Source organism: Temnothorax americanus, unplaced genomic scaffold (assembly GCF_048541705.1).
Source record: "Temnothorax americanus isolate GAGA-0224 unplaced genomic scaffold, ASM4854170v1 Scaffold3, whole genome shotgun sequence".
Classification (NCBI taxonomy): Eukaryota; Metazoa; Arthropoda; class Insecta; order Hymenoptera; family Formicidae; genus Temnothorax; species Temnothorax americanus.
Genome location: NW_027509442.1, coordinates 534,755 through 557,500, shown reverse-complemented (window position 1 = coordinate 557,500; position 22,746 = coordinate 534,755). Strand labels below are relative to the sequence as shown.

At 40.1% G+C, this 22,746-nt stretch overlaps 1 protein-coding gene and 1 pseudogene across 5 annotated transcripts in view; both read right to left on the bottom strand.

The window, feature by feature from the left end:
• The window catches only part of LOC143900136 (potassium voltage-gated channel protein Shaw), an 18,159-nt gene extending 4,209 nt beyond the window's left edge, over positions 1 to 13,950 (bottom strand). The window contains exons 1-5 of one of the 4 annotated variants that reach the window (XR_013257717.1): positions 12,766 to 13,950; positions 9,291 to 9,669; positions 8,078 to 8,272; positions 6,710 to 7,759; positions 5,485 to 5,587 (exon numbers count right to left, since the gene is read on the bottom strand). Coding sequence is in view for 3 of the 4 variants with exons in the window: in XM_077411131.1 (XP_077267257.1) it covers positions 5,512 to 5,576; positions 6,709 to 7,759; positions 8,078 to 8,272; positions 9,291 to 9,617 (1,638 nt within the window). In the remaining variant the exon portion in view is untranslated. Of the gene's footprint in view, positions 1 to 5,484; positions 5,588 to 6,708; positions 7,760 to 8,077; positions 8,755 to 9,290; positions 9,670 to 12,765 lie in introns of those variants that run through there. The other 3 variants (XM_077411131.1, XM_077411132.1, XM_077411133.1) reach the window with 3 other exon arrangements.
• A 2,268-nt stretch (positions 13,951 to 16,218) lies between these two features.
• LOC143900135 (potassium voltage-gated channel protein Shaw-like) lies at positions 16,219 to 20,869 on the bottom strand (annotated as a pseudogene). The gene is made up of 7 exons (XR_013257716.1): positions 20,308 to 20,869; positions 19,837 to 20,145; positions 18,708 to 19,165; positions 18,162 to 18,449; positions 17,562 to 17,777; positions 17,236 to 17,424; positions 16,219 to 17,136 (listed from the first exon to the last, which is right to left on the bottom strand). The product of XR_013257716.1 is annotated as a potassium voltage-gated channel protein Shaw-like (transcript).
• Positions 20,870 to 22,746: the final 1,877 nt, after the last annotated feature.

The window sequence follows — 22,746 nt, the reverse complement described above, 5'->3', positions numbered from 1 at the left end:
GGGCCGAAAGTGTCGGCTGAACGTTATACGGTACGGCTCAGAACAGCGTTTCCGCGGGTCTACGGGGTGTACGCGCGCGTTCAAGCGGTTCCCGCTTCTCCAGGTTGCGTTGCGGAGGAAAGAAAAGACGTTCTCCGGCATCGGGATCGATCTAAACGTAAAGAGGCTCCGCGCGCGCCGCTATCCCGCTCTCTTATATTTCGAGTCAACAGCATTTAAATATTGCAACATGCATGCGAGCATTCCGTGAAATATAACGTATGTGTGCGTGGACGTACTCATATCGCCGATACGGGATATATAGTCTAGTCAGGGTCGAATTATGGCTGGCTTCCACTTACAGGGCTGCATAACCGGCGGCTCTGTACCCGCGCGGTGCTGTGTGTCACAGGAAATTGCAGGCGTACGTGTTATTTCCATTTAAATAATATGCAAACACCCATTTGTGCACCTGTCTCAATTTACACGCGGATCGTCCTATTGCTCCCCGTTTCAAAGGTGATTTTGAGAGACGCACGTTTTTTGGTGTAAATTCCGTCCTGTCGCTTTTACGTATATATGGGATAGGTGGGCGCAAAGTGATCGAATAAAAGCTACCGAATACATTCTACACTCTCTATGCATTAAAATTTAGATATTTTCAAAATTATTATCTCTAAGTTGGTTTCTACGATTTATTTAATTTCCTTTTATAAATACGTTTCATAAGTATATATGTTTTGGATATATCTTTTAAATTATAATATATATATATATATATATATATATATATATATATATATCTCTCTCTCTCTCTCTCTTATATATATATATATATATATATTATATATATATAGAAGAGAGATAGAGAGAGAGGGAGAGAGAGAGAGAGAGGAGAGAGGGGGAGATGGAGATATACGATGAGTTATATTGGCATACGCGAGTAGCTACTCTCGAGATAGATCGATATATCTCTCTCATTGATCTCTGTCGCTCATTCATAAGAGAGAAAAGTTAGAAAATGCGCGTTAAAAAATCTGATTCGGATTCACTAATATCACAAAAATCGCCGCTAATACAATGCAATGATCCGACAATATATTTCGACTTGTTCATTGTCGAGGGTTGCGCAGGTATTAATTTTCCTGTACATCTCTTTCTCAGAGTTGTTTCAACATAGCAACTGCGTGGACAGCACGACCACAGCATAGACCGTGTAAAGTCCCTAATGACAAAGTGGTAAAGACGATAACACAGTCGATGCATAGTCGATGCAACCCTGGGTATGAAAGTCTTCCAGTCTTTAAGGCACAAAGAATCGGGGCAATTGTGAGCAGCGAGCAAACTCAAGCCGATAGCACCGCACATAAATGAAGGCAAATGCAGAAAACGGTTTTCCACCAACAAATTATTCATACACCTTATTGGGCATAATCAACGGGGGTGATGTACGCGTGTTCGATTTCGTGAAAAGTGTAACGCGCGAATATCTCCGGTTTGGGATGTTGGAAACTTTTTTTGGATTTTTATGTTTCATGCGAAAAATGAAAGTTTACTCGTGATGTGTTTGTGTGCGTTTCTTTTATATAACAAACAGTTTAATTAACCAAAAAAAGATTTAAATATCAGAAGATCAGGTATATCAGACATGATTGAACTGCTAAGAAGAAGAAGAAGAAATTATTATTTATTTACGTAAATAACTAGTCGTAATAGCGATTATTTATAAAAAACATAGAAATATAGAATATTAAAAACTGTCAAACTGTGTACATAAAATAATGTAGAAAAACATGAAATTTTACTGGTTCATTAAATTTAAAATTATAGCTTTTACAACTTTTACAAATTTATATTCATATTCATATTCAAGATGTTAAACCTTAATTATTCTGGCATGTTTAAAATTAAAATACTGAGAAGGCTATACGCTTCATAAAGTAAGTTTTCTAGATATAATTATTTAACCGTGGTCACATCTGTGCAAAGAAAACAAAATTTTCTATTTGCGTGGAAATGTAAAAAGGGCTTGAAAATTCTCATAGTTTAATTAAATGTCTGTATCAACTTGATCTCCGCGGAGCCATTTAAATGTTAATTTGCTGCCAAATGTTCACATTAGCCTAATTTGCATGCTGAATTTATTATTCGTTCAATTTTCATATCTATCAGTAGTAACCGCTTTTAATAATATGAATAATTTTTATCATCCGTCTAAATATGCTTTTTTTCTTGTAACATACGCTGTATACATAGTTTTTTTTCTGCGAATGCAATCGCATCATTTTGCGCGACGGGACATTCATTTCGTCGTTATTTGATTAATTTCTTCCTTCAACGACACGTCAATCGTCTCTCTTTCTGGCTACCATAAACAGATTTAATGTGTAGCTTAAGAAACTTAAAAGTTATATGCAAATGTATATACATCGGGCAGTAATTTATTTATCGTAAAATTGCACGCGTATAGAAAATCGCGCGTGCATTTCTTAATTTAAAAATGATCTTATCAACTAATGCCATCACTGCATTTTAAACAGATGAATATTAAAGAACAAGATTTGCGAAGCCAAAAGGATAAGGAAAAGCTTCGAAATGTTTAGCCGTAAAAACGGGAAACAATTATTTATAAGTAAGATCAAGTACTCGATGTACGAATGCGTTTGATAATCGCCGTACAAAACTTAACGCATTTTAGTGTATAGAGAGAGAAACAGCGTTACGATTGTGCGTAATAAAATATCAGGATTGTAACATTTGTCAATAATACAGTTATTTATTCTATGCGGATAGACTACTGCATTATCCACTATTACTCGAGTAAATCAAAATACTTGCGGTTTAATCAAATTTGCAATGCACACGCAGGGTAATATTAACTTAGCTAAAATTTCTTAAAAGATTCTTTCTTTAATTTACCCGTCTCATTAAACATGTTGATATTGATTATGACTTATTTTGGTGTTACGTCGAAATGTGGACGAATCAAGTGAAATAAAAAAACAACATAAACACGTTTAGATATGGTCGTTATTAAAATTGTAAGATGTAATCAACCAATCGCAATTTTGGTCCAAGAGAGAACGGCTGTCCCATATATTGAGTCACCCGAAAAAAAAAGAAAAAGAAAGACTAAAACGCCTAATTACGATTAATTTTGTCGAAGAAGCGACGATTGTCTACATAGAGCGTGTCCGCCGACTGTTCGCGGGATCCGTACACTCGATCGCACATGTGCCTATATGATATGCTTTTGTCGTCCCTTCCTGCACTTCCTTCTACCCCCTGGGTTCCCAGGCACAACAGATATATATGTATAACGCGGAAAGAGGATGCTCTTCCCTTCGCTGCTATCGGAGGAGGCTGCATTATTATATAACTCCGCGCACGAGGGACAAGAACAGAGAGAGCTGTTCTTTCCTACTGATATTACAAACGATATCTCGAATACTGCGGGGGGGGGGAGAGGAGGAAGAAAGGGAGGGAGGAGCTCATGGATTGGTCCCGGCGATATCCACGGTGCGCAAAAGTGATATAGGTCCGCACCCTCACCGCATTTACCACCAAAAGTGGCAGTCCGATTCGCACAAATCGAGATTCTCAAATGTCAATAACGAGGTCCATCGTGTCCACATTTTCACCACTCATTTAGCGCCGCATTACTAGTATGCGCCGAACAGTGGCTGCGTGATTCCGAATTTTGTCTGATATAAAGTTCGTGTACAGTGTCAAAAATTAATCGACAGGGTGATGAGGGAACCAGACAGCCACATTTATCGCTAAATATGCGGTGAGAACGCGGATCGTAGGATCGTATAGGGGGGGGGGGGCAAAAACATATCCGACGGCTAAACATGCAGTGAACAACAAGTCATTTGTACAGTTCACGGGGGTGAAAATCTATAATGGAGGTGTACCAAAAAGATACGGTGCATCTATCGGTTATCTCTTTCGCTATATAAAACGAGCTGCAATGCAGGGATGCAATTTCCACTGTCGCTTATTCGATTTACCGTTTACACGAGTTTCCACGAGAATGGCACTAACGATAGAAATAATGTAGACGCGCGATATAGACGATCGCTGGAAGATAGGACGAGGTTCTTTTACGATGAGTAATCGATTTTTTTCCTCCCTAATCGAGGTAATGTGTATAGACCGGATGATGATATCGACAATGGAAACGTATATAGCTTCAAACGTAATAAAGTTTACGTCCCCGTTTCTACTGTGCGCAGCGTATCCTTTGCCACAATGTACCTTAGATCGCCAACTATCTTAAATTTAGAAGCAATGTGTGGGTGATGCGATGTTTATGTGAGTCACAAACACGGTGGTCTGGTGGACGGTATAAGACATTCGGCTGCACTCTTGTGGGATATTTTCGTTTTACACTTGCTCATTAATCGCCGCATACTCGGAACGAGACGAAATTAAAGACAAAATTTGCGAAAGGAAGAAGAAAAAGCGGATAGAAATATTAATATTGCAGATATTATTGCGTCTCTATATAAAAAATCCGCCTAAATCATACTCGTAATAATATTTAGCTAAAATTACTTTAGGCGCGATATCGTTCAGTTAAGAAACACAGCTAAAGAAAAGAGATCACGGTTATTTTTGTAGCAAATATTTAAGAAGAAAGCGCGGATGGTACGATAAATTATAAAAATATACAATTTCTCTAGCGGAAATTATAAATCGTAGTGTTTCACTGTATCAAAGCACGAAGGGAAAAACAATCTATAGAATTTCTCGAGAAGATTCTTCGATCATGAACGATATAGTGTCAAATACATCGATTCATTTATTTGCTATCGATGAAATGTATTATCTCTTTTATGAATATTAAAAAATACAAATTATGAAGCGAAGGAAGGAGGAAAGTTTCTCTACTTGCTACACAAGTTCTCCTTGACTTTCTACACAATTTGCTTATTTATATCGATAGATGATGGCTCGTGGTATAACCGCCGAGAGATTCTTTCGCGTTCACCTCTTCGTCCCGACGGTATACGTATAATATTCGGAACATAGAATTAAGATTGAAACGGAGGGTCAACCGTCGAGCGGGGCATTCCGGCGGACGGGCGAAATTCTTTCTCTCGGGGGGAGGCAGAGCTCGAGAGTTTTATCTTCCGTTTCTCCTATTAATTCTACATTTCAGATAAATAATAGATATACCCTTTGCGGTCGTGTATCCGGTGATAGCCGCCGCAATAAGTTTTTTACCGGTTCCGGTTGCATACGTCAGGGAGTCTCAGCCGCCACGCTTCGCCGGCAGTGTTTATTTTTGCCTAGCCGTTGAAAATGGGCAACGGAAGCCGTGATGCTTCGATGAAGCGAGAGGTGTCATTTTTTACATATTTCTTTTCCCTTGCCAAAACATGCCTGAACGGAAATTTACGGGATTTTACAGGACAATCTTTGGATTTATAAGTGTGTGTACACGCCGCGTCACATTCGCTTCCAAAATAATTCCGACCAGTTGTGAGAGATACCCACGTCTGAGCACGCTACGACCGCAAATGGTTAATCCAAACCTCCGGCTCTCTTGGTCCCGTTGGTTCGTAGGTTACAATTCCTCCGGTCTTCCTCTGCAACCCACCATACGAGAAAAAAAAAAGAAAAAGAGACACTAGAGATTGGCCGGTTCGGTCGACGCTTTTAAGATTCACGAAATCGCGAACTCGGCTAATTCCGTCGAGTTTGTCGTTTTTCTCGATCTTCTGACGCGCGTCGCGACTCAAAACGGCCCCGTATCATTTATGCCAATAATTTGTTTTACGTTACACGCCGTGTAATATTTCAAAAATATTGAAATCTCCCTCTTACGTTAAATGACATTATCGTAAGCATTACTATTGTGCGTTTGTAATATTTCGTTATCATTTTGATTTCTGGTTGATGCGCGATTTTCACGTAAAATGGAAATTAAGTGGAGCACATTAAACTGAGTAAACTGATATTTAGTCATATAATGCCTGAATCTCGCGCTTTGTTTTATACCTGTTCGTATATGTATGTTGTTAATTATATGCTAAACGCGTATGCAAGTACGACTGTATGCACGTTCTACTGCAACGTTTCATTTCATGTCTCGTGCACGGCATAAGTATTAAACACGCAAAATTTAAACTTGTCAGAATATATACAAGATTATTTAGATATAGATGGAAAACGAATTTGCACAAATAGCATTTCATAAATTGTAACTTTCTATGATCTGCCGTTTGTCTTCATTCAGCCCGCGTCGTTTGCAATCCGTAGGCGAATAACAATTGATACAAATTTTAAAACAATCAGTAAGATCAACTTTGCCTTTCAACTAAGCTTTCAGATAAGTTATCTAAGAGTCCAAGTAAAGTTCATCGCGTGGTTAAGTCTTTCGTGAATAAGGGTAAGCTATATGAAACTCAGTGGAAATGAATACGATAATCTATAAACGAGCGTGTTCCGAATTCAGTTATTTATCGAATTGATTTTTGACAGTTAAACTTGTTAAATTGGTCAGAATTATAAGTGGCCTGTACGTAAAAGAGAATTCTCAAGCTAGAGTTTAAAGAGTTAAATTGTATGCCAATAACAAACTATAGGTATTTTAATCTTTTTCTGATGTGTACCCCATATGTACCTTCCCATTGCGTACCAGGTAGACTAATGAGTTAAGTAAAAGTCGAGCTCACGAATCGTGCAAAACACCTCAATGATTGAACGCCTTCGAGTTACCTGTTTTCGTGGCGAATGGATCCTTCGGATGATTCGTCTTGATGGCGTTCATTCTTCGGTTCTGCGGTCCTTGGCCGCCGCCAGTGCATCCGACGCCGGGCGTTTGGCCCATGCCGAGGCCGTGGGGCCCAGTGGTGATCGCGCCCCCGCTGGACTGCATGTGCGACATTTGCTGGCCGCAGCCTGGGGGCCCGACGGTCCCGGGCCCGCCGGGCACGCCGGGCGGCGCGCCGGGTGCCCTCACTGCGCGTAGCTGTTCGACCGGCAATACACGGCGTCTCTTCTTCGGTAGCTTGGCTCGCGCCTGCGTGTGACTGTAATACATCGCAAAGTTGCTAACGATCACGGGCACCGGCAGGGCGATCGTGAGGACACCGGCCAGCGCGCAGAGCGCGCCGACGAACATCCCGATATAAGTTTTCGGCACCATGTCCCCATAACCGACGGTCGTCATCGTCACCAGGGCCCACCACAAACCAAGGGGTATACTCTTGAAGTCGTTCTTCGGGTTGTACTGGGTGCGCTCCGCGTAGTACACGAGGCTGGCGAAGATGACAATGCCGAGAACGAGGAAGAACACCAGCAACGTGAGCTCCTTCGCCGAGGCGCGAAAGGTCTGTATCAGGATCTTCAGGCCCGAGGAATGACGTGTCAGCTTGAACAGTCTCATTATGCGTATGATGCTCAAGAACTCGAGGATGTCGGCGTTTTCCAGGTGGGCCGCGAATCGCTGCAACGCCAGGTCGACGTAGAAACTCAGGGTCGCGACCATGTCGATCAGGTTCACCGAGCTCTTGATGAAGTCGCAACGGTTCGGGCTCGCGGTGATACGTATCAAGAACTCAAAAGTGAACCAGGCGTTACAGATACATTCGATGTAAAAGAAGACATCGTGGGCATTAGTGCGAATCTTGTCCACCGACCAATTCGACGTGTTGTCCATCTTTAGCGAACGATTCACGATCATCGGCACTCGCATATCCGGATGGGTTTTTAAGCAGAACGAAAGTATCGAAACGCAGATGAAGAAAACGGAGACTATACTGATTACCTGAAAAATCCAGAGATACGATCGACTCGTAAGTGTTATACAAAATATTTTATGGCGACAAAGCAACAAATATTATGTACTAGTAAAGTAAAATATTGGTTGATGTTAATAATTGCAAAAAACTTTTTATGACCTACATAAATATATATATGATAGATGTGTACATTATTTGAAATTTATCGAAAATGAAAATAAATAGAAAAAAAATATTTGTTTGTACTTTCAAGAAGTGTTTAATCATTTTTCGCACAAATTAATATTTCAATTAGTATCATCATTATTTGCTTAATGGTGGCATACGTCAAACTCAAATCGTACCTTAGCTGCGACGGAGGAGTAGGGTTCATCGAAAAGTGACCACATCTGAGGCTTGAGCTTCTGCCACCACGTGAGGGTTCCCTCGTAGTATGCCTCCTCGAAACCAAATTTCCTGGCCAGTTCCTCCTCGGTGGGCTTCTCGGTGTCGAGGTCCAACCTGTCGAGGACCGTCAGCGTTTCCTGCGTATCCCGGTGCTGCAAGGGCGTCGGGGCGAAGAGGGTGGGAAGAGAGACAGATGCAACAACGATTGTTATTCGTACCTGCGAAACTCTTTCTCGAGTGTGCTTTCTTTTGTGCTTTGCCTTGGGACAGATAAAGCGCGCGTGAAAAGCATACGCGAGCCGTTGTGTGCCTCTTTGCGTGAGCGATAAAGAAATCTGCTCGGCTTTGATCAGCCTTACCAGCGGATTCGTCCGACGTGCGTACGTTGAATGTACGTTTACTCGAGACTTGAGACTAACCCACATCGCTCTATCCAAACTAGTTTTCCAACAGTATACCCTTTTAAACCACTATTAGATCATGCATTTCCTCATTTTTTATCAATCTTTAAAAATTGAATGATAAATGAAGAGAAGATATATAGAAGAAGATTGATTCTTTCACTAATACTTAATATTTATTTTTTGTTACGTTTCTTTATTATTGAACGATTTTTTTCTATTATATATATTTTAGGAATATTATTGAATAAATGATCTTATAGTATGGTCTTCTATAATGGAATTAATTTAAATAAAATATATCATGTAAAATCACACACTTTTTACTAATTTTGTAAGCAGATTCTAGAAATAAAATTAGAATTAATTGCCATTTTTTAAATAGAAAGCAGTAATATTTAAAGGCACTTTGTTGAAAAGATGTTAATATTGTGCAAATTTGTGAGCTAATAAAAGATATACAGTACTTTCTGACAATATGATAAATCACCGAAAAATTTGCCCAGCATATTTGGAAGTTATTCCAAATCAAAGAGATTACATACATCACAAACCTATTTCCGTTCGTCATTTTGATCTATTAAACACGCTGGGAAGATTTATCGGCTATTTCCATCCTGCATACTTTAAGCTTTGTATCTGTAACGTACTGTACGTCACACACATTACACATAAATATACGCGTTTCCGTTTTCGCTGATTATGCGTGCAGCCACGCTTAGGCGTGATTAGACACGTGCACGAGTCAGACAGATTATTCACGATATACCTGCGTGTAGGTCATCCAGCAGCAGGGCTCAACCTGATTCGAGTCGAGTCCCCAGAAATCGAGCTCTTCCTCGAAAAGCGGGCCGCATACATCCGTGGGGTAGTGCAGCTTCCCGGTGCGATAGTAGTTGAGTACCTGGGCGAAGACACCCGGGTGTCTGTCGAAGAAGTACTCATTGAGAATCGGGTCGTAGTTGGCGAGGGCCTCGGTCAGCCTCGAGAGCCTCGTTGCCGGGATCTTCTTCAGGGTCGCCTTGTACGTCTCGTGCCGGATTCCGCCCACGTTCAGAACCACGCGGTTCTCCGCGTCCATGTTTATCAAGTTCATTTTGATCGCGGCTCTGCTACCGCCGGCCCCGACTTAAAGAAACCCATGCGATCTGCGAACAATTAGCGCTTTTGTCGCGTGATCTAAAATTGGATGGAAAACTGCCGTTTCCCCATCGCGAAGACCTTATCGATTTTATCCGATTAACTTTTCTAAAGCTCAATCAAGGTTGATGCAATTTACACCCGCATGTAAACTGAAAATTAACTTATTTAAAGGGAATTTAACTTCGAACTTAATTTAAATCTTGTTTGGAGCATGTAACATAATTTCTAGAATAAAATGCGCACGCTCAAAAGAGTTTTATTTATTGAATGCGGACGATTCGCGTTTCCGTCACGTTGAATCGCGAATAGCTCATCAACATTTTGTTGGAATTTACGCAACGACATCCGACTGCGCAGTTCAATTCAGATTCGAGATGTAAAGTGTGCAGTTTATCTTATTCCGTCGCGTTAAAATCACGTCCGTTCACATGTGCGGATAGTGCCTAAAAAGGATCAAGCGAAGCATTCTACGCGTAATGATTTTATCGCAATATATCATCCCGGTTTTACCGATCGGTTGCTTTGACATCCCCGTAATCTCATTTGGATTACACGGCGTAGTCGGCGGAAAGTGTCACAATGTCATTGCTGCTTCAAATCCTGCGTTTCAAAGACCGACGTCGGCCGCGCAAATCGGAATACGAAAGCTGCTCCATTTAACATTGCTGTCACGATAATCGTGACACATTTTTCATTTAATCAAAAGTCCCTTGTACATCGGTATATCATATCGTTTAGAAATATGCTCCACAAATACTAGCGTTAGAATTGCTCCGGCCCTTTAAATCCTCCCGTATCTATGGGAGGACTGTATTCATCCAACTTTTTCATCTCGCGTTCACGATGCAGCGAACAGGAAATGCAACGGTGAGAAAAATAATTTCTGTCAGGAATATGGCACATTAGAGCTGTCGTTATGGAACGTAAAAATTGCGCAGTTGCGATTAAAGTACACGAGATATATCAAGATATATGTAATCCCGAAGAATTGCACAGAATTTAAATAATTTTGGAGTTACAAATTGTTAAAACACTTGCCGTCATTTCACGTAGTAGTCTCATTCATGTGAACGCGTTCGCGTTCGTCAGGTTTCCGGACCGATTATTTTTTGTTAAGTTATTTATTATATGCAAGCGTCGCGGGCAGGACATATTTAAATAACCTTCCCTTGACACAAATACATTTGCATCTACCAATTATGCGCCTGATACATAGATAAACTCGCTGAAAGTGTTGTAATATAAAAGGATAATATTTCCAGTTCTAGCAAAAAAATAATATTTACTTTTAAATCCAATTTAAAAGGACAAACATTTTTACATCATTCTTTAGCGCGTAATTAAAGAAAAACAACGCGTCAATTAACACCAGAGAACAAACAAAAAGCTTTAGATTCTATATAATGATAAACGTCCGCAAATTATAATTTTAAGCTATAAAAAGAACATAATTATTATTCACGTAGAAGAGGAAATTATTAAAATTAGATCCATCCGCTTTTCGATTTAAAAGCAGCGCACATTTTCACGTACATTTAGATTCCGCGGTCACCCAAAATAGCCAAGTTTGAAAAAAACGTTCCATCGAAGTGATCCGTGCTCTGAAACGTTTGCCCGTGTAATCTTTTATACACCGCGTAAAAAGCGGAACTGTATAAAGAAAGCACCGCGTGAAATCAAAGGGACAGGTGTATCGGTTTTTCAATCCCGCTGTCGCTTTGTATGCCGACTGTGCAAAGTTGGAACAGTTATAAAGGCTAACAATGTGGCTCGCTCTGTCCCTGACGAGTCCGTGTGCTGTCCGATTATCAAATCACGCGCTCGGAGATGCGTCACGTCGACCACCTGCCAGACACAAAGATACACATCGGACCATTCAGACCCTGGCGTGCCGCTATCAGGCCGATGCGGATCTCGTCGTCGTCGTCGTCGTCGTCGTCGTCGTCGAGCGAGGTCGACGTGCCTGAGTCCCTCGAATTAGCGCGCATGGACGCGATTCTAAATCAACCCCGTTCGCGCCAGCCGGCAACGGCAACGGCAACGGCAACGGCAGCGGCAGCGACACCGACAGCGGCAGCGACAGCGGTAACGGCAGCGACGGCGGTGAGGACGCGGCGGCGGGAAACGTCTAACAACGGCGAAATCCGATCGAATCTTCGAGGTTGGGGCGCATTCCCGTGACGTCATCCGCACGTATTTTCGCACGTGCACCGTGCACGAGCGGAGAGCCGCGGCGTTTCGGACGATCGAACGGCGCGGCGTGGCGGCGAGGCGAGGCGAGGCGAGCTCGAGGGCGCGTTCCCGTTCTTACGGGCGGGCGAGCCTGACGAGGCTCGCTTTGTCCATGGCCCGAGGTACAAATTAGCGTCGTCGGGAAACGACGGTGACGGTGGCGGTGGCGGCGTCAGGCGGCGTCGGCCGGCCCCTTGTCGCCGCGAGAATCGATAGTCTGCGTGCACGAAAGGCCGATATTGCGCCCCGTATGCTCGTCGACATTACCACCCGCGGCTCTCCGCTGCTCCACGTTTCGGCTTTCGCTTCCGCGGATATTCCGACGCGCAGGGGGCGAGTATGCGAGGGGGTGGGTGGAATCCCGCGAGCGCACCGTTCGCCGCACTCGGCGAAACTGTCGAACTCGCGGTCGAGCCGGTTGGCGAGGGGGCACCGATCGGAAGGAAGACACGGGCGATTCGAGAAATCAATGAGAACCTGAACGAATACTAAAAATTGTGGAGTAGGTCAGGCGAATCGACTGGTTCAACGAGCGCCCGGCAGTGACGTGATGAACGATCGAGCGCCGAACGGGCGAACGGGTTTGCAATCCGCCGAATCCGCAAACGGATCCGCGTTATCGGTCCGAACGAGATAATTCACCATAGGACTCTAAGCCCCCGAGGGTTTAAACGCATTCACGTTCCGAGCACTCGTGGGGTTGGCGCGTGTTCGCGCTTCCCTCCCTCTCCACAGTATCCCAAAGAGATACCCTCGTGAGCGACACGTTTCCACTCGAACACGCAAACATTTTGTTCTGCACCCTCGTCACGACGTCGATGAGACTTTCTTTGAAACGTGTCTCTTCTTTGGAACTGACAAATACCCACCCTCGGTCGCGCTTTCTTCATGTCTCGGAGATCTTCCGCGACATCTCGACGGCACCGCTCTGATTCCCCGCGTTCTCCATGTCGCCGAGCCGCGACGATGGCGATGGCGCTCCGCGAAAGTATAAGTTAACGGGCGGTCTCGCACAATAGGCGCACTATGTTGTCCCGCGTGCTATACGTCCTGCGTTCGCACGAGCACGAGTCTCCTGCGTTCGACTCCTCTCTCTCGTTCTCTCTCTCTCTCTCTCTCTCTCTCTGTCTCTCCCTCCCTCCCTCTCCTTCTCACCCCCTTCTCTCGCTCTTTCTCTTTCTGTCTCCAGCGAAAGGTCAGGTCAGGCAGGGAACGCGCCGCGAAGGCAGAGGGCGTTTTCCCCGTCGTCGTGCTCGCGAATGGATCATCGGCGGTACGGTCGGGCCTTCATCGCGATGCCACCCGACACCGTCATAGACGGCTCGTCATCGTCGCCGGCTCGCGTCGTCCCCTGTGACTGACCGACAGGCGGATGTGGACGAGACGCGTCCGTGGTCAGCTCGGCTGCGGCTCGTCGCGCGTACGGAACTGAGATCGCGAACGAAAGCGGACGTCGTCTCTGCCGACGAAGAACGGCAGCGTCGTCGTCGCCGAGGTGGGGGTTGGCGTCGCGACGGTGACGGCGTGCGGAGGTTGAGCGCGCGCATCCGCGGCTTCGGTGCGCGGTTGCGTCGCGCGACGAGACCACGTCCAAAGTGGCCCTCGAGTTGGACCGAGTTGGTGACCGAGGCGATGACTTAAAGTTACCTCCGGAGTTACCAGGCCGATCGCCCCCTCGAGTCTCGCGTTCGACGGACGCGTTTCCCCGACTCCGCGTCATCAGTCATCTCGGCCATCGAAGGCAGAAAGATATATTCGAATGCTATTTATGGTATATTGTTGTTATCTGATAATAGTGTACTTCATATGCAATTGCAGTGAGTCAATTAGTGTTGAAATGTAAATATGTCACGTTTACATAATAAACGGAATAAAACATTTTTTGTTTTGCATAGTATTTTATGAAAAACTCGTGATATTTCTTTTGCGTGGGCATGGGCTCGGGCTCACAGTTGACCTTTTTAGATATGGTGCTGTTATCACTTTGGATATTGCAGCCGCCCTTTTTATTACATATTTGATTATGCAAAAAGTTATCTTATTTGAAACATATATGTTTGATAAATCAAAATTAGATAATAAAACTTGCTGGCTGATTAATACTACAGAATTTAAGAGAAGTAGCAGTACATGATATACATAATAATTAATATAGGTATAATATTATATATTTTACTTGCCTATAATTTTGTTTCTTTAATGAAGAATAATGATATTTCGTTGACGTATTTTCTTGAAGACAAAGCTTCGTACAAAATGAAGGGTTGTTCTACAACTTCAATCTATTCTTGCACGATAAATTGTCATAGTTTTATGTAAAATATCGCTTTAGCAGCGATATAACTGTCAATATTTAATTAATATCTGCAAATCTGAATAAAGGATTGGATATCTACTAAATATTTCATGAAATATTCACTAAGCATACATGCGGTATAGACGTAAGTCTCCCATATGTAAAATTAAGAAAAAAGTCGATATTATTGGATTGCGGATACCGTAAGGTTGCCCGTGTGAAATTCATGATTATCCTCTTACATTCCTCTTATATGATTTAATATGTGTATCGATTTATATCTGAAATTAACCGTCTCTTTCCCAAGGCCGCGCATGACGATTGAAATCATGCGATTCAAAATTCTCGCTTTATTTAATTTGGTACGAGACTTAAGTCGATTACGTGGGTATTTCTCTTTTTAGGTCACGCGATCATCTTTTTTTTCCACTGCCCCTTCGATTTAGCTTTCTATGAGATTGCGATTTTTCGCCGCGAGACGATCAAAACCCGTGGGAAAGATCGGAATTACCCTTGTCGTTCCGCGCTTTTTATAGCTCATAAAATGTCTGTCTTTCTCCCATTCTTCTTTTCTCTTTTTCCATCTATTCCCTCTTTTCTTTTTCCCCCATTTCTATACACTGCATATCGCGCGATATAAATGTGTAAAAGGAGGGCTACCAGTTTTCGGTGGTACGAACATATTGACCGATTTCCCGGATTCTTTTCAATTTCAAAGATAAAAATGATCGCGTATCGATCACGTGTTTTTCATTAACTTGGGAACATGACGTTCGTTTTTTATCCCTCTGCACAATCTGTTCTGGAATAATGGAAATTTGACAAATCTCTTCATTTACCTTCCTAACTTTGTCCCCACATCATCTTCTCGTAAATTAGATAATACTGAGAAAATGAAAATTTTGATAAATTATTTTTATTATTATATATATAAAATCCTTATTTATAAATAAAGAATTAAAATGAAATATACACGAGAGGTAATTGATGTATTCCGCGGAAATATTATATACTTTTTATTAAAGTATATCGAGTTACGATTTTGTTGAAGATACCCGAGGAAATGATTAATTCTACGGCAATGACGGATGCAAATTTTCAAAGAAATTGTAGGCGAAAATGTTTAAATTACACATTCTGTATGTTAGATATATCAAATAAATTTCTTAAGATGGGTATATTCAGCGAGTTAACAAGGTTCCCAAGTATAAGTAGTCCCATTTTCTTGAAAAATCAACATAAATATACGAATCGGAAGGATAATTATCTAATTAGCAGTAAAGACTTTATCGATCCTACTGGCTAGCATTATAATCGTCATGACAATACGGCCATTATTTGATCAGTTATAATCGTCAAGACGTTTTTCGACCATTTTGGTCCTTCTAAATACTTGTCATAACGATTATAATGATAGCCAGTAAAGTCTTTACTGTTAATTAAGTTATTTATTGACTGGCAAAGTAAACGTTTCTTATTCAATAAGAAATTATGTCATAAAAAGCATTAGATTAATATCAACACAAATAGATTTCCATCTTTCTCTAACTAAAATAAATCTAATAAAAAAATCTAATAAATCTAATAAATAAATAAAATATTCTCAAATATAAAAATTATATGAAATGTACGCTTTGTTGTTTCTGCAGTCTTTATACAATTGCGGAATTCGCAGAACCAACTTGATAAATAATACTAGATGGCCGTTAATCGACCAACGATAGCAATCTCTTCGGAAAATCAAGATTTCCTGACAAAAGGATGACGATTCGAACCGAGTTTGACGTAAGAGCCCGTGCCCGAGGAGTGTCGATGAAGTAGGAAGATGTACAAATACTTGTTACGAAGAAGGAATACGATGCTCGTGCGTACATACTACATACGAGGTGTCGCGTTTACGCGACACGTATCACGTGTGGGTTACAAGGCATATCCCGGGGCCGTGCGGAGCGGGTAGTTCTGCTCGAGTGGGGTCGTCGCTACTCTCAGGCGAATTTCTCCACCGGTCGATGGCATACGCTTGCGCGCTGGTTGCTTCTTCAGGGGCAGCCTTACACCCGAGTTGTGTACTGAATTTACGCCGTGAGAACAACCCTGACACTCACCCATTAGCCGCGAGTGAAGAGGATTAACGTTCGATAACCCGAAGATAATACCGATCATCCGCGATACCATTTCGAGAAGTTGTCCTCCTTTGTTCTCCTTGAACTTTCTGAAACTCGGTGCCGAGATGACGCTTACACAAACTTATTTTCTGTTATTTTCTTCATTAAGAGGATTAAGTTAATTGTTTAATAAACAAACTGTGTAGACAGATATGATTATCGGAAATAATATCGATTATTATTAATAAAACTATCGCGAATCTTTCTTCATTTTTGATGATACTTCTAGATTCAATTATTTAATCAACAGTAAATTGTAACAGTGTTTATTCTGTATGTGAATTTAGTACAACAGAAAAAAATAGCAATAAGCCTAAAGTATTTATCCGTCACCAAAGTAGCCAAATAAAAAGAAATTACAAAATAGAAAACAACTTCGCAGCAAAGATTAAACTAATACTTATGCAAGAATATTCTTTTAAGTATCGTACTTTACAAATATTTTCTCACAATAATTTTAATATTCAAAAAGACAATATTTGTTTGATTATTCATTGACTATCAAATGTATACACGTCTTTTTTATTTTACATCCACTATATATAACAAATAATTTATCACTAGTACGAGTCGTAATTTTCTATTGTTATTTTCTTTATCAATATATATTTCAATTGTTTTCTGGTATCATCACAAAAGTATCGGAAATATAGCTATACAAGTGGATACAAGTGACTCTCGTTCTTAAATCCCTGAAGATGCATTTTGCTATCGAACTGACTGATATTGTTTCCATTTCGATTAAAGCTTCTGTTCGATTCTGAAATATCTGTGCTTGGCTGTAAATAAACAAAATATAGAATTACACAAATGTAAAAAGATATTTGCAAGTTATTTATTATAATGATTTATGTAAAAAATATATTAACGTGTGATACCTGTAATTGTAATACATCTTCTAATTTACCGGCGGTTGATCGAGGTGTTAAGTCCATTATTGATTTAGAAGCTGAACTCGGTAGAAGTTGGTGATTCTCGCTGTCAACATAATTCTGATACGGTGACCTCGTTCGTCTTGGAGGAGCCGGTAAAACTCTTCTTCTTTGTTTTGGTAGCTTGCTGCGCGCCTAAAAAATTTACTTTTTCCCGTATATACATATACGTGTCCAATTTTTATATAAAATCAATTTCGACTGCATTGTGATCAAATGGCTACAAATTAGTGAGCGCATGCCGAAGCGTACAAACGATATAATGCGAGCACCTGCGTGTGCGAGTAAAACATAGAAAAGTTGCTGACAATGACCGGAACTGGAAGAGCGATAGTCAGGACACCGGCGAGAGCGCACAGTTCGCCGATGAACATGCCTGGGAAAGTTTTCGGTGTCATGTCGCCGTATATAGCCTATACAGTGGTCATGGTAACCAAGGCCCACCATAATCATCGCGGTATACTGTCAGAATCATTATTGGGATTTTCCTGCAAAGTGTTGCAATATGGCAGGAAAAGTTAGGATATAGCTTTGGCCACCTCGCAAATTTCGCGAGAACATTAAATTTAATCACCCATTCTTGAAGATCAGACATATATCGATTAATCTAATAGAAATTTCCAAATTTTCTTCAATTCACTTCGTCACATTTTTACTACTGTATCCACATGCAATCCGCGTTATTACATGCGAAGAAGAGATGAGATCAAATTCTAAGACTAAGTTTAAACATTTATTTTTTATACAGAAGACTAAAGCTTCCCGCATATTCAACCGTAAAAGTCCTAACCTACTTTATTTAAACTGCACCCAGAATTGTGCCCTTAAAATATTTAGCGCTATCCCTCGTAAAACTAGAAGTGGAAGTGCACCTGCAGATGTTCAACATGGAATATGAGACTGCCAAAAAGCACGATCCCTAGTACAAGAAAGAAGACGAGTAAAGCCAACTCTTTGGCGGATGCCTTAAAGGTGTGGATAAGGATTCTAAGTCCGGGCGAGTGTCTCGTCAACTTGAATAATCGTAGAACACGCGCTATTGACAGAAGCTCCAGATAAAGGTTTGGTTTTGCTAGAAACTCCTTGTAGAAGCTCATCGTCGCCACTAGATCGATCGCATTGACCGGCGACATGGCGAAGCGCCTCAGGCTGGGACTTACCTGCAATTAAGTTATATAGTATATATCGTATAGCGTTCACTATATGTTACTCATCACGGTCAAAGATAACCCGGTTTATTGATTATAAATTAGAAAGAGTTAACATTTATAATAAAATTATAATAAAATATTGAGGCAAAAGTGAAGATATTCGATTGATATTTGTGCGGATCGGAAATCAAATATTGAGCAAAATATTCAATAAAATGTAATTAAAACGATGACGATTAAATTAACGCAAATATAATAAGATCGTACAAGACAGCGGAGTGCTATTTCCATAGTGAGCGAAGCATTACAAGCGTGTTCCAGATAAAAAAACGCTGGATGAGGGCGAGTGATGGTTTCAGTAATATTCAAACATTCTCCCCTCAGTTCTTCGTAATCGAATTTATTCCTCGGGGATTCTACTGGCGCATGACTCTTCACGCAGAAACATAGAACCGACAGACATTGCAAATAAAGAATACCGATACGCAGGCTATATATTTGGCCATTACTGAAGAGTACGGCTCATCGAAAAGAACCCAAATGCGGCACCGTAATCTTTGCCATCTCGTTAAGGTCCCTTTACGATACTCGTCCTCGAAACCGTAAACCTGAGCGATTTCCTCGTCGGTGAGCTTTTCACCCTCGACGTCGAGCTTATCGAGGATTGTCAAGGTGGCTTGTGTATCTCGATGAACGCTATACGTGCTCCAACAACACGGCTCTACCTAAAGAAAGTCATCTTAATTAAGAGATTATTAAGGTACTCCAACGACATACTGTAATAATAATTACTTATAAATCGTGTCACATCATTTCTATATGAAGCAGATCACACAATATGTATATATATAAAGAGCTTACTGTAATAAAAAATGCATAATAGATATTTTGTTTAAACAATTTCTATATAGATTTGAATTTTTTTAGTTTTCTATTTAATCTCTAATCTCTAAATGATGATGTTTCTCACCGTTCTATTATTTTTTTCAAATCCTCCTCAATTTATGCGTAAAAGAGAAAACATATAACTTCAATTTAAAAGAACATACTCGATCTTCACTTTTTTATCTTTCCTTGTCTAATTTTTTCAGAAAACTGAACGCTAATTTTAATTATTTCAAACAATATAAAAGAGAAATTTGAATTACATTAAAATTAATTGTTGATGCGTCACAGATTGCAAGCGTGAATAGCGTGATTAAAGTTGCTTTAAATAATTGGCAGAATATTGACACGAAATTATTGGATTTTATATCTGTAATATATGTATTTTGTAATATTAATGCTACATGTGTATTCTATTTTATTGATATTATTTTTCTATATATATATATATATATTGATAATTAACTAATAACATTATGCAATTTATTTGGGGCGAAAGTATCAAACCAACCTGATTGGAGTCGAGACCCCAAAACTCCAGTTTCTCTTCGAAAAGCGGACCGCACACGTCTGCTGAATAATGCAGTTTCGCAGTACGATAATAATTGAGCACTTGCGCGAAAACATCTGGATGCCTGTCGTAAAAGTATTCATTTAAAACCGGGTCGTAATTCGCTAACGCCTCCGTTAACCGTGACAATCTGGTCGCTGGGATTTTCTTCGGTGTCGCTTTATACGTCTCGTATCGAACACCACCCACATTCAATGTCACCCGATCGTTCCATTTTCCGTCTTTCATTTTTTTCGCCCTATATAGCTCCTTCTCGTAGAATATGCAGAAAAGAATATCCGTGTGAAGGGGAACTTGCAAAATTTCAAGCGGCAGCTAAATAAAGCGCATCATTCGACGCATCGATCTTTCCCGCTAATTAATAAGTAATTAACGTTAAGCAGTTATGCAACGAATTTTATTTTTACTCACCTTATCCGAGAATCTCCAACAATTTAGAAAGCAAATAGTAAAAGAAAAAAATATTTCACTGTTAATAGGCTTTGCATCAGCGAGACTCGTTTGATGACTAGTGCGCGAAACCATAAGGTTCGGTAAAAAGGAATGACTTGCGCCGCACATACGTGCTTTCCCGTTCTATAAATTCGCACGTGTTTATTTATATGACGCGCCACACACACACACACACACACACACACACACACACACACACACACACATACATACACACACACACACACACACACACACACACACACACAAATCCGTTTGTCCAGTTAGAAATGCAAAGTCACGAATGAACGGGGTTTGTTGCCTCGTTGAAATTCTGTTAAATAACATTTCGATGAAAAAAAAAAAAAAAAAACAGTGCGCATACAGATCACTTTTATTTCATACGCAATATAAGAACAATATCATCTGCAATAATTCGCTATGGAACATGTCCGTAGAACTTTTATAACTCGATAAAACATTTATCTTTATGATGCGAATGTTGTCGATTAAAATAAACATCTACATTATTTTCGAATTTTTTTATTTGCATCTTATCATGGATAGCCATGTATGTCTTTTATGCATATACATAATTTTATGCACAAAAACGCTAAAAATAAATGACACTAAACGTCTTAAAAATGTTTCAAATTTTCATGAATTTTTTCAGACGATATATTTACCCAAGCAGAACAAAGAGTCATAATGAGGTCAAAGTGACGTTAAAATCATTTTTAATAATAATTATTTTTAAGTCATTTTGATGCCATTTTGATCTCATGATTTTTTATTCTGCTTGGATTATAACCAATGATTCAAGAATGTTATATATATATAGTTATATATATATCTGTAACGTTTCCGAAATATTTTTGAAGAATATTTGGATATATTACAGATTGCAGGTAAAAAATACATTTGTTTCGTTATCCAATATATGGATGATTGAAATATATTTATATAATTAAAATATGTCTATAATTTAAATTATATCGTCTTGATTCGCTTTTATGCTTCGATATGTAATAAAATTGTAAAATTAAAATATGCTAATATCTCTTTGTAATCTGAAATCTGCCGGTACATATAAAATCTACATCGATTTTACACATAGATATGCATTTGTCATGCCTGCGACCTCTCTACATCAGTGAAAGAACTACAAATACATATACAGGATGCTTCAAAAACATTTACATGATGTATAAATCTACATATATAAACATACAATAATGTGTAATAAATATACGGTAATATATATACACAAATTTTACTTTTGGAATCGATTTTGATTAACAAAATTTTCAATTTATAAGATTAACAAACATGAAAACAGTGGCATTAACTTGGTGCAAAGTTCAGAGATTTATAAACTGGATGAATAAACGTTGAATTAAAATATTATTGAAATATACTATAAAAATAAGGCTAAAAATTTAAACAATTAAACACATCAATAATTCAACAAAAAAGATAATAAAAATTCGATCATCCGATTAAAATTATGTCGACCAAAATACTTAGTCGCTTGAAGGGGTAGTTCCGATCCCGCAACAAAGAGGGTGACGGCAGAACGGGCAGAAGGATGTGCAGGAGCTCCATCTAGTCTCGACGTGGCCGATCTTGTACTCTTCTCTTCTCCTCCATCCTCTTTCTTATTCTCTCTCTCTCTCTCTCTCTCTCTCTCTCTCTCTCTCTCTCTCTCTCTTTCTTCGTTTCTCCTTCCTTTCTTCACTTCTCTTCTTCGCCCATCTCATAATCGTAGGCGTCGGTACATCCGCGCGCAAGTACGTCGCAAAACGTGGGCGTCGCAGCTTTAAGGACGGCGTCCGTCTATGACGTCATATTTGTTTCATTCCACCGTGCCAACACGCGTCCGGCTTACCTTTTCAATATTGCAACTGTGTCATCTCGTTTATCTCGCTCCCTCTACCCTTACCGCCGTCATCCCCTTTCCCCGCGGCCACCTCATTCATCGCCGCGACGTGCCAGTTCTACTACAGTATGTTTAACATGTCGCTTTTTTATCTTTCCTCTCAGCTAATGCCATTGTCCCGTATGCACACGTGCTTGCGCAACGGAACAATTCTCTCGTTCGTTTCCTGGTTTACCCTTGATTCAGCGACAATGTTATTAGCCTGATTACTCCGTTCACCTAATTATTTATTACCATGATATTTTAAGGATGTTCTGTGGTAATTAAATGTTTTAAAAGCTTAAAAGGATACATAGATAGAGAGGTCAACATATACAGCATATTATAAATAAGAAAAAATTGAACAACTTTATAATTAATATAATAACACACATTTTATAATTAATATTATATAATTAATCGTAAATATTTTTAGTATAAATATGGATATTATATAATTGTACATAAATTATTATGTACTAATAAATGTTTCAAATCAA